This window comes from Neomonachus schauinslandi, chromosome 13 (genome assembly GCF_002201575.2).
Source record: "Neomonachus schauinslandi chromosome 13, ASM220157v2, whole genome shotgun sequence".
Classification (NCBI taxonomy): Eukaryota; Metazoa; Chordata; class Mammalia; order Carnivora; family Phocidae; genus Neomonachus; species Neomonachus schauinslandi.
In genome coordinates, this window is record NC_058415.1 from 6,675,125 (window position 1) to 6,689,770 (window position 14,646).

At 47.4% G+C, this 14,646-nt stretch overlaps 1 protein-coding gene across 2 annotated transcripts in view; it reads right to left on the reverse strand.

Annotated features, from left to right (window-relative positions):
* RCL1 (RNA terminal phosphate cyclase like 1) overlaps positions 1–14,646 on the reverse strand; it is a 97,709-nt gene that overhangs the window by 12,238 nt on the left and 70,825 nt on the right. For both annotated transcript variants that reach the window (XM_021694342.1, XM_021694341.1), the window contains exons 6-7: positions 6,772–6,897; positions 2,310–2,466 (exon numbers count right to left, since the gene is read on the reverse strand). In XM_021694342.1, coding sequence (XP_021550017.1) covers positions 2,310–2,466; positions 6,772–6,897 — 283 coding nt within the window. The remainder of the gene's footprint in view (positions 1–2,309; positions 2,467–6,771; positions 6,898–14,646) is intronic.

Sequence of the window (14,646 nt, forward strand, 5' to 3'; positions counted from 1 at the left end):
CTCTCACCTCCTGCTTGCACACAGATGCTCACTCTCAAATAAATAAAATCTTAAAAATAATTATTCATAAAAGCATAAAGCACTTTCATCCTTTTAAAACTTAAAGATCCTAGACGTATATACAAAGGATGTTTTCTTAGTGATTAAAAACAAAGGCAGAAAACCTGGTCCAGGCATAAGAAAATGGTATAAAATAGAACTTAACTGGAGTGTAAAGAAAAAATAAAATAACCGAATCCAGATTGTATGTCTTCTCTCTTGTGGACTGATGGCCTGGCTGTGCTTTTACCTAGAGGCTTATGATCCACTATTTACGGGGATACAAAATGGGCTCCCACTGGGCTATTCTGTGACTCGATGCTTCCAATGCCCCCAGGTCCGCTGGAAATAGACAGAACATCCCCCACAGTCAGGAAGAGGGCCTGCCAGCCGCCACAGGACCCAGGAAGGGACACCTGCACACGTCAACAGGGGCTGGAGGATGCACGTAAAACACACAGGCTTTCCTCACACAATCCTAGACAACAGACTTCCTGAACTAAGTAACGGGCAGCGCAAGCTCTGGATCATTATTCCCAGCTTCCAGTTACTACCTGTCTTTCAAAAATCAGCGAATTAAAAAAAAAAAAATCACTAAATTTAGCACCAACCATTGGGCTGATTTAGCATCAAAAGAGCTGAGGCCAGACCCTGACCACACTCTTTGTGGAGGATTTCATCTGACACGGTGCTTCCTTCCTCCACTACTTCCCAGCTGAACGGTGAGTACAGGGACAAACAAGGACAGAGACACTTCACTGAAGACATACTTACAGGTTCTCTGTCTTCATCTTAATTAGGTGGACATGAAATAAAGCCATTTAGGACCTGGACATCCTAATTAAGTCTGAAACAGTTCATTCTTACTTGTTCCACCTTGTGACCAATAACATTTTCAAGAATGCTGACTTGGATCAGGGGAGTAGACTGTTTATAAGCTGTTTTCCTTAATGCGGCCTGTATAGGGATCCCATGACCCAGCCATCACCTTACCACAGTTATCAGTGAGAGTGGCAAAAGGAAGATGGGAATGAAAAAAAAAATCACCACTGTACCTGCCTTACTGGTTTTATTTCGCTGGGCTCACATGTGATTTTTGTTGCTTTCAACAGGGCAAAACTTCCCTGGGAGACTCCAGGAAGGACCCACAGAGAGGTCTAGTAACTGAGAATAAATACACAAATACAGAGATGAAAGGCTCCTGAGCTCGACAGAAAAGACAGTTCTCAAACACCGTACACCATCTAGTAGCAAACCACCCAGAGTACAGTTCTCACCGGTGCTCAGTTCAAGAACGTGGGGCCTCGCCTACACAGTAGAGAAGTGAACATCCCTCAAAGCCTGAACTGGACTCTGCATTTCAAGGGCGAAGTTTCAGCTTCCAGATTTGGAACCAAGGTGAAAGATAGTGCAGAAAAACAGAAACCTTGGAGCTGCATTTGTGACTCTCATCTAACCAAACTTATGGGATCTTAAAGAATATTTTCAGGCAGCTTCATCTTATTTTCTCCTGCTGTCATTCTTCCTTCCCTTCCAATTTCTTCCTTGCTTCTTTTAGGTCAGCTCAACTGCCTTTAGGACACAGTAAGTGTGTGTGCACGTGCACGCAAAGAATACTCTGGCAACTGGAAGGACAGGCTGGTCCAGGCCGGTCTGAGCTGTGTCCCACAGCAGAGCTGCAGAAGCAAAATGGCAACTGGTGAAGTCCTGTCTTTTGCCGCATTCTGATCTTTCCAAGCCCCTACTGTGCGCCGACGCAGGACTGCCTTCCCCAGACAGCATTCTGTGCCACAGCACACTGCAAAACCTAGCCCATCGATACGATTTTCTATCTGAATTGTCACATACAAATCCAGATTTCCGGCTTCTCTTGAAAAAGCTGAGAACAGCGAGCCCCTGCTCCCCTACAGCAGGGACTCGAGGAGCTGAGAGATGGTGCTGCATCGGTCAGAGCAGTGTGTGCTCTTCAACTGGCCAATCACCACCAAACCGGCTTCATTTTTTAACCCTCTCTCTTTTGTATGACTCTGTTCTAGTTCCTTCCTTTCCCCATTAAACTTACCTGCCCTGTTTCCCAAACCAGTGGGGCTGGATCTCTGTCACCGACTAGCTTACTTAATCCATTCAAGTAGTTAATGCTAAACTGCTGAATGGGTAGGAACAAGTTAACTCCTTGGCTTAAGCCCTTGGAAGGGAAAAAAGTCACTAAGGAATAAAAATGAGAGACAATGATGGCTTTGCTCCCAGACCTGCAGAGACAGAGGACATACCCTATAGATCTCTTCGAGCAGCAGCTTGGCACAGTTCCTGCCGAGGTCCTCCGGAAGCACTGCTGCTCCCTGGCCCTGGGGGTTGGAGGCCAGTTCAGCACCGAGGAAGGTGCCATTGGTGGTCTCGGCAACCAGTGACAACCCAAAGCCAGGAGACCTGGGGATTCAAAGGCACAGGCATGAGTAGGGTTCATAAAGTGTGTGTGTGTGGGGGGGGGTTCACATTCACCAGCAAAAGGAAAAGAGAAAACAAACTTCTCTTTGATGGCATTCTCTCTGGCCACAGCAAGCCTTCCTAGAGATCCTACTAGCTTATGCTAGAAATATAAACGACTTAGTGAGAGCACACAAGGCAGAACCAAGATTACGCTCAAGTTTGCACGGCTTTTCCCGTTGGCCCTGCCTTCCTTCCCCCCACTCCAACACTGTGAAAGATCATACTGTGCGAGCCTGTAACGATCAACATATAAAGTAACATGAACAAGGGATACCAGATAATGAGCACCTACTTATGGCCAGTTTGAGCTAGGAGCTTTGACACCACAACTCTGCAGAGTAAACATTACCACCCTCATTTTACAAATGAGAAATTAAGCAACCAGCACCAAGCCCACACAGCTAGAGAGTGACTGAAATGCATTTCAAACACAGGTCTTCCAGACTCCAAAGCCCGTGAAAGTTCTCCACCACAGTACTAGGCCTTCAACCAATCCAGAAGATATGAGTGGCCGGAGGCCACCGATGACAGCTTTCTTCCGAAATACCAGGCTGCTCCCCCGTAATGAAAAGTACCACATGAGCCAGAAAGGGCCTATAGACCTTTGTTTGAAGAACATCCCTCACTCAGAATTCATTTATTTTTTTTTTAAGATTTTATTTATCCATTGACAGAGAGAGAGAGCACAAGCAGGGGGAGCGGCAGAGGGAGAAGCAGACTCCCTGCTGAGCAAGAAACCCGATGCCGGGACTCGATCCCAGGACCCTGGGATCATGACCTGAGCCGAAGGCAGATGATCGACTGAGCCACCCAGGCACCCCTCAGAATTCATTTAATCTAACCAGTGAGCTGGCACAGTGTTCTCTCCTGTTGTGTTCCTACCACCAACAGCCAGAAGCTAACACCAGCTGACTCATTCACTCATGCATCCAACAAACATTTAGGGAAAAGCTGCTTCCATGGCCAGGACACCGAGCACACGGTAAACAGAGGAGTTCCTGCTCTCACAGAACTCAGTGACAACCGGTTTGGCACAAAATAAAATCAGTCCACGAACAATAACAACGGCACCTCTCCATAAAATTTCCAAGTCTGACATCACAGACGTCTACTTTGCCCAGTGCCTTTTAAAAAAATATGTATTCCCAGCAGTATATTCGACATGCAATCACTACACGTGTCCCCTTTAACACAATTCAACATCCATGTTCCTAAAGCACTCTGTGTCCAACACAAAACTAGCCAAAACATCTGTTTCAGAAAAACTACCCAGCCAAGGGTTAAGGACACCTGCCAAGGGAAGGGGGTGAGTGAGAACAAAGGTTCTGGGGCGCTCCGAGTCGTGCTTTACCGCCTAACGCTGTGCCGCCCAGCCATCCCACCACGCGGCAACCTCGAGCTGCCTTCGAGTCACCTGACCAGGAGGAAGGAGGGCATCCAGCTCAGTGGTACCGGAGGCGCCATGCAAACATGGAGAGTAGGAAACAGAGGGAGGCAGAACCAGTAGGCAAGCTGCCCTCACTGCTTTCACCTGCTCACTTACAGTTCCCAAGAACTTCCGAATTTTTCCATCCATGTGAAATCTTTGAGGTGTGTGTAGTTGTTATTACAATAAGCTTTGTATTTAATCAAGACTGTTCCATATAACACTGTATTTGCTTTAGGAAAAACACAAGAACACACGAAGCCATGTGTGCATTACGCGAATTTTCTCCCTCCAATCTGGGGTGTGTGTGTTATCTGGCCTGTTTCAAGTTATGATGACAAAGCAGCTGGTCACCAGGTGACCTCACTGAAGATCTGCCTTAGTAATTTGCAAGTGACAGCCTCCAAAACTTCCCAATTGGTGGGCGCCGGGGTGGTTCAGTCGGTTAAGTGTCTGCCTTCAGCTCAGCTCATGATCCCGGGGTGCTGGGATCGAGGCCCACATTGGACCCCTGCTCAGCGGGGGACTCTGCTTCTCCCTCTGCCCCTCCCCCTTGCTCGTGCTCTCTCTCCGCTCTCTCTCTCTCTCTCTCAAAAAAATAAGTCAATAAATAAAATCTTTAAAAAAAAAATTCCCAATTGGTAAAGGACTAGATTTTTTTTGAAAGTCCTGACTGTGAGAGCTTTTTTTTTTTTTTTAAGATTTTATTTATTTATTTATTGGGGGGGTAAGGGGAGGGGGAGGAGAAGAGGGAGAGGGACAAGCAGACTCTGCATTGAGCATGGAGCCTGACACGGGGCTCAATCTCACCACCCTGAGATCATGACCTGAGCTGAAATCAAGAGTCAGACGCTCAACCGACTAAGTCACCTAGGCGCCCCCTGACTGTGAGGATCAAAACGGGACGACAACTGTGCATACTGGTCAGAGTGCGGACACAGGCCACCCCAGAGCTGCCGCTCCCTACAGTTCTAGGCCATGGCCACAACACACACTCTCAGTCTCAGAGTTCAATAAACCTCATTACATGGATACCCCACTGAGTCAGAAGAGGAAAATGCCCACTATGACTTCACCATTTCCTAACAGAGAAGGAAGAGCACCATTTGTCCTCTGTAACTTGAGATTTAGAAAACACAAACCTAACATCATGCATTGCTTTCACGTGTAATTTTTTTTTTTAAGTGGGGCTTGGAGTTGATGACCCACAAATCTCCATCACGCCCACGTCCTGATCCACGTATGAGCTTCCTACTCACCCTCAGCAGGGATAGGACTGGACCACACGCCGGGGTCAGCTGAGTCGATGGCATTAGGAAAAGCTGCACCATCGTGGGGGCAGCATGGCCTTCAGGCTTCCTCTGCTTCATCCCTAGACACCCTCGCGGAGCCAGGGGCCAGACAAAGGTGGCACAATGGAGACCAGGCCACCCAGACAGCTGCTGCTGCGGCTACCTATCCCCCCATGGCTCTGTGATCCCCTCCCCTCAGAGAAGGGCCGAGAAGGGGAGAGAAAGGGCGGGGAGTGAGGAGCAGCATTAGCATTTCTGCAGGACCTACTGTGTGCCAGCCACTGCGTTAGTGGCTTACCTATGTGGTCTTTCAACGTGTACGGTAACCCAATGATGCCGGCATTATGACTCCCATCACATGAACAAGGAAAACGCTGGCGATATCTGAGCAGTGCACCAAAGATTTGGGACCATCACTGACCTTTCCAAACCCAGAGAAAGGGCCAGCCCGGCACACAAATCCTTTCCCAACTGTATCCTCTGACACCCCCACCCCCATTGCTCTGAGTTATGAGCTGCCACCACATTGCTGAAATCACCTTCGTCTGTCCCATGGACCTTGTCAAGGTCAGAAATGCCGTAACACACTCAGCCCTCCTGTGCTCTCTCTCCTTCTTTGGCTGAAGTCAAAGGAAAGCTCAGACAGAAGGGCTATGAGAGAGGAGGGGCTGTGCTACTACTTAGCAAAAAAATGATTTCTGAACCCACAACAGTCAATCTCTGACATTCTTATTTTTAGGAGACACGACCTGCAAGCTTCAGACTGTAAGCACTGAAATGATTCAGCAAAAACAAAAACAAACACAGAAAACTCACACACAAGTAAATTTGGCAAAACATTCACTGTTAACTACAAGTAGTAGGAACACACAGGTGTTCACTGTGCTAGGCTTTCAACTTTTCTGTATATTTAACATTTTCATAATAAAAAAAATTAGTTTTTAATTGCTTCCCTAACTTACTGATTGCTAAATATACAAGCAAAGCCTAAAACAAGTTATTTTCATTACACAGATCATCATTAACTTTTTATTTTCTAAAGTGAGGTTTTCCACAAAGGCTTTCCCTAAACCCGAGTCAAATCTGCAGTAACAACTTCCTTTGGCTCTAGGGGTGCTGTTCCCCCTGATAGAGGGAGAAACCAACTGGCACAGACCAACAAAGGGTATTTTCCCCTAAACTGTTACTTACTCAGGGTGGAAGAACTTGTTTGCTTTAATTTTTTGTGGGAACAAATGGGATTTAAAGCTGGAAGCACCATTTATTAATAGCTGGGTTTTAACTCCCCCAGGCCAGGGTCTGGACCCCTCATCCCCAGCACCGGCCACTATGATGCTTCCCACGTGATAGGTGCTCAGAAGATGCCCGCTGGTGACAACAGCAGTAAGTCGGGAGGAAATTAATTCTGAAATCACTCTTCCTCTGGCTGCCGACACAGAGCTGGCAGCTTCCACTGCAATCGGGACAGGAGTGCGAAAAGGCTGGGTTAGCTGCAGAAATAAGCTCTAAAAATGCACAGACACTTACTTCCCAGAGCTGACTCCTTTCATGTGGTCTGTGTAAATATAGATATCGGGTATAAACTTGTTGAGGATGCTCCTTGCAGAATCCACAATTCGGTTGGCCATCTGCGGTGATACGCGCACGGAGTACCTGCAATCCACGGTTAAGGGTGCCATTCTGCTTGGACTCCACACAGAGAAAGGTCTGTTATAAAGCTAGCGGCTATTTGTGGAACTGTAATAAAATGCCATTCTAATGCCATTCTATTCTCCAACTGTATTTAATTGCTTAACTTTGTCGTAATACCTTAAGTCGATTTTTAGATCATTATTTTTATTTATTACTGTATTACTAAATAGTTTTTATATTATTGTTATAAAACAATCACAATGAAAAACACACAGATGTAGAGAGTTGGAAAGTATAAAATAAGAGTTCCCAACCCTGCTCTAGAGTTCCTACCCAATGCCCCTCCCCTCTCCGAGATATGGTTCAACTCAATTTCGGAACAAAAGGAGACAACGGCCTGCCTGTCTGGCATGAGCCAGGCTCCCTTTGAAGTGTTCTCCAACCCTCCCCACTGCTGGAACCAATGAGTCTTTCCCTTGCAAACCTAAGGCCAGAACAGACACACCACACTGGGGCTCACCTGGGCCAGTCCCAATCCACCCCTGGTCTGTTCACAGGAAAAGCAGAAAAAGATTAGTGAAATCGAGTACAGTAGCTGTTTATAAAGATCTTAATAGGTTTGTTGCAACTCACAGAGCTTATTTTCAATTATTTGTCATTTACTCCATTTGTGGATAATACAGGCTCCTCACAACTGCTACCTTATAATAAAAGTATTGATAATTAGCATGTTTACACCACGGCACCCCCAGAAAGAAAAGGAGGAAGATAAAAGCAACTCAAATGAAAAGACTGGTGTTTTTTGTTTTTTAATTTTTTGAGAGAGAGAGAGCGCACGGCAGGGGTTGGGGGGGCAGAGGGAGAGGCAGAGAGAGAATCTTAAGCAGGTTCCATGCCTAGTATGGAGCCCAATGTAGGGCTCAATCTCACAATGCTGAGATCATGACCTGAGCTGAAATCAAAAGTTGGATGCTGAACTGACTGAGCCACCCAGGGGCCCCGAAAAGGCTGATTTTTAAGGAAACAGAAACAATTACCTAAAATTAGATTTTATTATAGAGACTGGCTCTCCCCAATGCCACGAATCCAAAAATAAGTAAGTACGGAGCACTTTCGATGTGCAACGTTCAGTCAAGAGGTGGCTACATACGTGGGACAAGGGGTTAAAGAAAGAGAAAAGTAACAACATGTGATCTTTCCATTACCCTGACACAAACCCCACATGGCAAGTCCAACAGGGAAAACAAGGTGTGTGGTCTGCCTATTCCAACCCAACTGTGCAAAAATTACCATCAATGACAAATTCAATTTTCATTTGAGCTGCAGAAATGAAATGCTCAGAGACTGCAAAGACCTTGGCTGGCATCTAGCTCCCCTCTCTGATCCATCCTGCACCCTCCAATGAAAGATCAATCTTCCTCATGCTAGTGAGAATCCGCAGTTCCCTTAGTCTGGACCCTCCCAGACCTCACGGTCAGTCTGTCTGCTCAGTGTCCATCCCCCCACCCCGACACCATTACCCCCACCACTCACCCAACTGTTCAAATTCTCCAACCTGAACCGCCTTCCTTCATTTTTCCTTCCTTCTCCCCCACACCCTCCAGCCAGAACCAGACCGTGGTCTTCACTTGACCTTACCGTACGTCTCCCTTCATCTACACATGTCCTTGCCCATCAACCAAGACCATGCCTTCCATAAGAAGAGGGGCTCTGCTTCCGTATGGAGCAGAGCTCTCTAACGACTCTCATACCCTACTTTTGTACTCAGCAATACTCAATAAATATTTGACTTGACTCAAAGGACAAACCTGAAGTGAGGAAAGAGCAAAGAGGGATTTTTCAATACACACACAAGGCCCCGTTACATCACCACCTCTCTGTCCAGAGTGTACTTTTGGCCACAGGCAGCTTAGACAAACAATCCTGGGTCTCATACCCTTTGGACTGGGTGGGTGCTGTCCTTCTGAGCCTGATGCTGCCCACTCTCCTAAGGAGAGCACAGATGTCACCATCCTGACATATAATCCCACAGCATCCATGGCTCCCAAAATTCTTTCAGGTACATTAGCAATTGATCTTATGCTCACAGTGACCCCATGAGCCACAGCCATGGATTCCTACTTCCAGGGCTTAAACTGAGGACAACCAGGTCACAGAAGTGAGATACAAAATTGAACAGATCTGACTTCATAAAGACAACCTCCTCCCTCCAACCCCCACAGACATGTGGAAACCGGGTGAGTAACTGTACCAACTCAGGGCCAGTGGAGTCCTATACCAGAATCCTGGCAGTGGAGATGGACAAGGTGGCTATATGCCAGAGTCACCATGGAACCATCCGGCTTGGTGTGAAGGACCTACCGAGGAATGGCTAAGAGTTCTAGAATCAGACCATCTGTACTCAAGTGCCAGCTCCAGCAAACTGCATCATTCTGGGTCTGGTGTGTGTCCACCTCCTCATCAGTAAGAGAAGAATAATCACAACATTCTCCTCCCAAGGTTTGGAAGCTCAAATGAAATAATGCATGTAAAGTGCTTAGTGGTGCCTGGTGTTAGGTAAGAGCCCAATGAACGCCGGCTATTGCTTTTCTTACAGTTAGTCCAAGATTCAAACCCCAAAGCAGAGGTTCCTATCCTTTCAGAAATCAGAGACCCCTCTGGGAATCTGATGAAAGCTATGCACATGTCATTTTGCAGACAATTTCAGGGGACTGTGAATCTCCTGAGGCCCTTATATGAATACCATATTAGGAACTCATATCCAAGAGAGACAATTTCACAGCTACAGGCCATATGGAACTCCTACCCTTATCCCTCCCTGGTGTCCCAGGTCAGAGAAAGTACACACAAGTGAGCAAAAGTGTGTGTGTGTGTAGAGACAAAGAGGCTGATTCTCTAAGTACCTGCCCTACAATCAGAGAAAGGAAACCAGTTTGTCCTACAAATTCCAACTCACTCCCATCTTCTGTCTCTACCCCAGCTTCTTCATTTGACTCTTATGTACCAGATCATGAGCTTCTGGGATAGTGCCACAAACTGAAAAGAGAGTGCTCCCCTCTCCCCACCCCCCCTCCTCAGGCAGGGGGAGAATGAGAGTGGGTGGCATTAAATAAAGGGTAACCACACTGTCCAGTCACTGCTGCTGGCAGGAACCAACACCGGCTCCCTCCCACGCCCTGGACAGCCGGTCCAAGAGGGAAAAGATGCGCTCTGGGGGGTAACTCAGTTAAAGCCACAACCACCCACAAGAGCAGGGCCAGTTCTCCTGACCCAAGCCCTCCTATGGGGAACGCAACCTCCAAGCTCAGACCAACAGTTAACCAGACTTGCAAGTAAAAAAAACCTATAAAACCAGCTAAAGCTTTTTTCCAAAGCAGCTCTTTTTTCCCAGGCCCCAAAACTGGCCAAGAAGGTGATCTCAGTTCAAACCCACATTCCACTGAGGTGTTTGTGAAAGGGGCAGCTCTGGAGACCAGCAGCTGGAATGTCTGGTTTGCAGACAAGAATCTGAGCAAGGCCACTTGTATCTACTTTCCTGGGGAATTGGGAGGAAGACTCTGCAGGTCTGATGTGTCAGGAAGATTCAGGTGTCCGAGCCCCAGCCCCAGGCAAGGGGCTCTCCAGTGTCTTCCTGGCACTGGTTCTATACCGGGAAGGCTTAAAGAACACCAGAGGGAGAAGCCACGAAGGAACAAAGTTACACCCCAGTGCGTGGGGCTCTTTTGTGTCCTCCTCTGTGCGACCCCCAAGGCTTCCCCATTTCTCAGCGTCCTCATCGAAGGCTAACTCATGAGGCTTTTGCACACCCAGTACTCCAAGTACCGTGGGACCCCAGGAGGCAGTCTCTGTGAAACCTACATAGTTACCACAAGACTGTGTCAAAACAAACAGAGCACACTCTGGAAATCACATTTCCAGACTACAGGGAATGGATTCCAAGCAGAGTTCACCACCACGCTAGAGCTATTAAAGGGAACAAATCTCAAATGAGTAAAAACAAACTCAGTCCAGAGCGTGCATAGGATTTTGCGTGCAAGGCCGTCAACTGCAGCATGTTCAGCAACAGAGGAAAATAGAAAGCAAGTCAATGACCACCAGCAGGGTTTCATCCTGGCTTCTTTATATGGTAAAATACACTGCGCCTGTTAGCGAGAATGAGATTGAGTAAGTGCCAAGGGTCAAGTAGAAAAGGCATATTTGGTTAAAAAGAAAAAAAGAAAAAAAACCCCTACCTACTTGCATTTCCATTTCTCTATGGAGAACATCACCTTAGAAAGTCAGTTTAACCACATGCGTCAATCTGGGGCCTCCCAGGACAGGAACTGTATCTCCCCCCGCTGCCCACTCTCTCATTTTTACCGGGGAACGGCCCTGAGACACACCCCAGGAGAGCCGAGCAGAGAGAACAGGCCGTCGTCCAGGGAAGCTCTGTTTTACATTCCTCTTATCTTGAGGATTTCTACAAACTTCAGGCAGCACCCTTTTATCTCAACAACGGCTTTCTGTGCCTGTGGCTGTGCCGACCACCCTATTCCCCTCACCACTTACTGTTCAAGCTCATCAAGGCCTCTCCATACTTCTCCTCCAAGTAGGACCACCCCAAAACCTCCTGAGAAACACAATACTTGACTTTTTAGCACCTAACCCACCCCTGAGAAGCACACACCCTGATCTACCCCCTTTGTCAAAGTCCCACCAGGAAAGCCATCACCCAACCCCATCCAGCCCCCTGGCCTCCAACGCCTGCCCTCCCCCAGATCGGCACCCAGAATTTTACTACTTTTAATATCTGAAACCCCAAAATACAATTCCCCCAACACAAGTTCTTGTTCGTCTGCCCAGCACACATACCTACTGCCACTCCATCTTTAGAGCTATTTACACTCAATCTTTGAATCTGGTAAGCGTTCCAATCCCTTGACCAGATGTCCCTCTACCCCATCCTACTGGACCAGTCACTCTCTGCCATCCGTACCCAGCCCCGGATGAAACTGACCCTCTGGCCTTCCCGTCCCCTCCCTCTGGGCTGCCAACTGCTGCCGGACGTGGCCACATGGCCACCCAGCCGACACAATGATAAAATCTCATCTTCAGCTGAGCCCTTTACTGCTGTCCCCCAGCCTTGGTCTTCCCTTCAGCTGCTGTGCCCCACTGTGACAGCACACTTTTACACCTGTCACACGGTCTTATCATCCTTCCGCTAATGCCCTTATCCATGGTCCCCTCCTAACTCTTGAAAAATGAGAACTGCTCCCAACCCCCTTCCGATCACCTCCAGGTGGCTCAATCTAGAGCCATCTTCGACCCACACCTTCCCAAATAATAATAAAAACAATACTAGCTGCGACGCACCAAACGCTTCCTCACACAACAGCCAGGTGCCTCGCCCTCTACATCTACTACCTTGTCCAACCTTCGCTGCAGCCCCACACCGCAGTTATAACGCGCCCGGCTAGAAGGGAGTCAACCAAGGCGTGGGGCCGAAATCCTGCCATCCCTGGGCAGCAAGGCCAGAGTCGGAACCCACACCTGAACCCAGCACCTTGTTAGTGTTACCCCGCTTCCTCAGCGTCCCCCCCTCCTAGAGGTCTATTCTACTCAGACAATGGAAGTACTCCCATCACCACCATCACCATCAACCTTCTCTTTAAGAAGGGAGGGGATCTTCTCAACTCTCTCCCTGTGGCAAATTCCCACCTTTCCTTCCTCCCGCTTCTCTTTCCTGTCAAGATTCTTGAGAGCAGCCCCCACATTGCACCATTTCCCCAGAACTGGTCGTCAGGGCTGGCTCCTCCTCTTTGGAAGGAGCTCCTCCCCAGCCGTGTGCTGCCCAGAATGTCCTCCATCCTAACGCTGACTCCTCTGGGCTCCTCAGGGCTTCTAAGAAGCTACGTTTTCTTGGGTGCCTGGGTGGCTCAGATGGTTAAGAAGCTACGTTTTCTTTATTCTCCTCTCAACTGCCTGACTCTCCCTGGTCCCCCTTCCTGGGAGCATTTTGCTTTTGCTTTCAAGTCTTAGCGATGTCTCAGGGATCCACCTGCCTCTCTCCGCATTCTACATGATAGCTGACTCCAAGTCACCCACTTCTGGCTCTCACCTCACCCCCAAGTTACAGATGTACATTTCTAATTTCCTTTCTAGACCTATCTCCCTGTAACCATTGTGAAGGGCTCTCAAACCCAAGAGGAATAAAACTGAACTATCACCAATGCCCCCACCCCACCTTACACTGCCCCAAACATGTAGCTACTATCAGAATGTACATCTCTCTCCAGGTGCCAGGGGACACAGCAGAATCATCCTCAAGGACTCCTTATCCCTCTATCACAGAGCCAGGTGGGGACGGCTTCCCACGCATGCTGCCCCCAAGCTCTCTGTAAACTTGCAGCCCTCACCTGTGCTCCAGCCACTACCCTCACCATCCTCTTCAGGCAAAATGACTCCCTAGCATCTTTGCCTCTAAGTGGTCACCATTAGGTGTAAGATTTTTTTTTTTTTTTTTTACACTTGTACCTTCCAAAGTTTCTACAATGATCCAAGCGCAGCCGGAAGTTCTTTCAGCACCAGCGACGTTATCCTCTTACTATGGAAATTCTCTCTCTAGAAAATTACAGACTTTGGAATGAAAGCCAACTGGTCAGCATGGCCTTCAAGCTTCACTGGCTCCGGCCCTATCTTTTACATCCCATCTTCTACTACCGAACACCAGTGACAGACCTGCCCTCAGGCCACACCGCACGGCCTGCCACTCCCAGAACCAGGGTGCACCACTGTGTGTGCAGAGGCCCACACGCCTGCCTGAAGCACCCCTTCCTTGCTCCACTTCACAGGCCTCTGTTCCTCAAGGCTCAATCCAAATGCCCTCCCTTCCTCTAAGAAAAAGCAGAGGTTCAAAGACTGGGCTGCAATAAGACAGGGCTCAAATCCCAGCCCTGCCATTATGAACAGTGTGATGTGGATGCAAATTCCTTCAGCCTGTGAAGCCTCGGTTTTTCCATCTGCAAAACAGAATGCAAGTAAACTGAGAGTCACTGGGAGGCTTAAAAATAAAGAATATAAAATGTAAATGGATTAAACTCCACAATCAAAAGAAACAAAAGTGGCTGAATCGGTAAAATAAAATTCAACTATATGCTGTCTATAAAAGACTCACTTTAGATATAAGGACATATATAAGCTGAAAGTGAACATATTCCATGCAAATGGGAAGCAAAAGAGAGTAGGACTGCCTAAACTTCCATCACACAAAACAGACTAAGTCCAAAAAGTCTTTAAAGTCACAGGAGACAAAGACGTTAATTATACAATGATAAAAGGGTCAATTCAACAGAAAGATATAACAACTATAAACATATAAGCACTCAACATCAGATCACCTAAATATATAAAGCAAACATCAGCAAATTTGAATAGAGAAACAGCAATACAACAGTAATAGGAGACGTCTTACCCCACTTTCAATAACGGATAGAACACCCAGGAAGAAAATCAGTAAGGCAACAGGTGACTTGAACAATGTTAAAAACCAAGAGGAACTAACAGACATCCACAAGACATTTCACTCAACAGTAGCGGGATACACACTCTTCTTATGTGCACATGGAACATTCTCCGGGATCACACGGCAGATCACAAAACACGATGTAACAAGTTTAAGAAGGCTGAAATCTTATGCTAAGCGAAATAAGTCAATCAGAGAAAGACATGTATCATATAGTCTCACTGATATGAGGAATTCTTAATCTCAGGAAACAAACAGGGTTGCTGGAG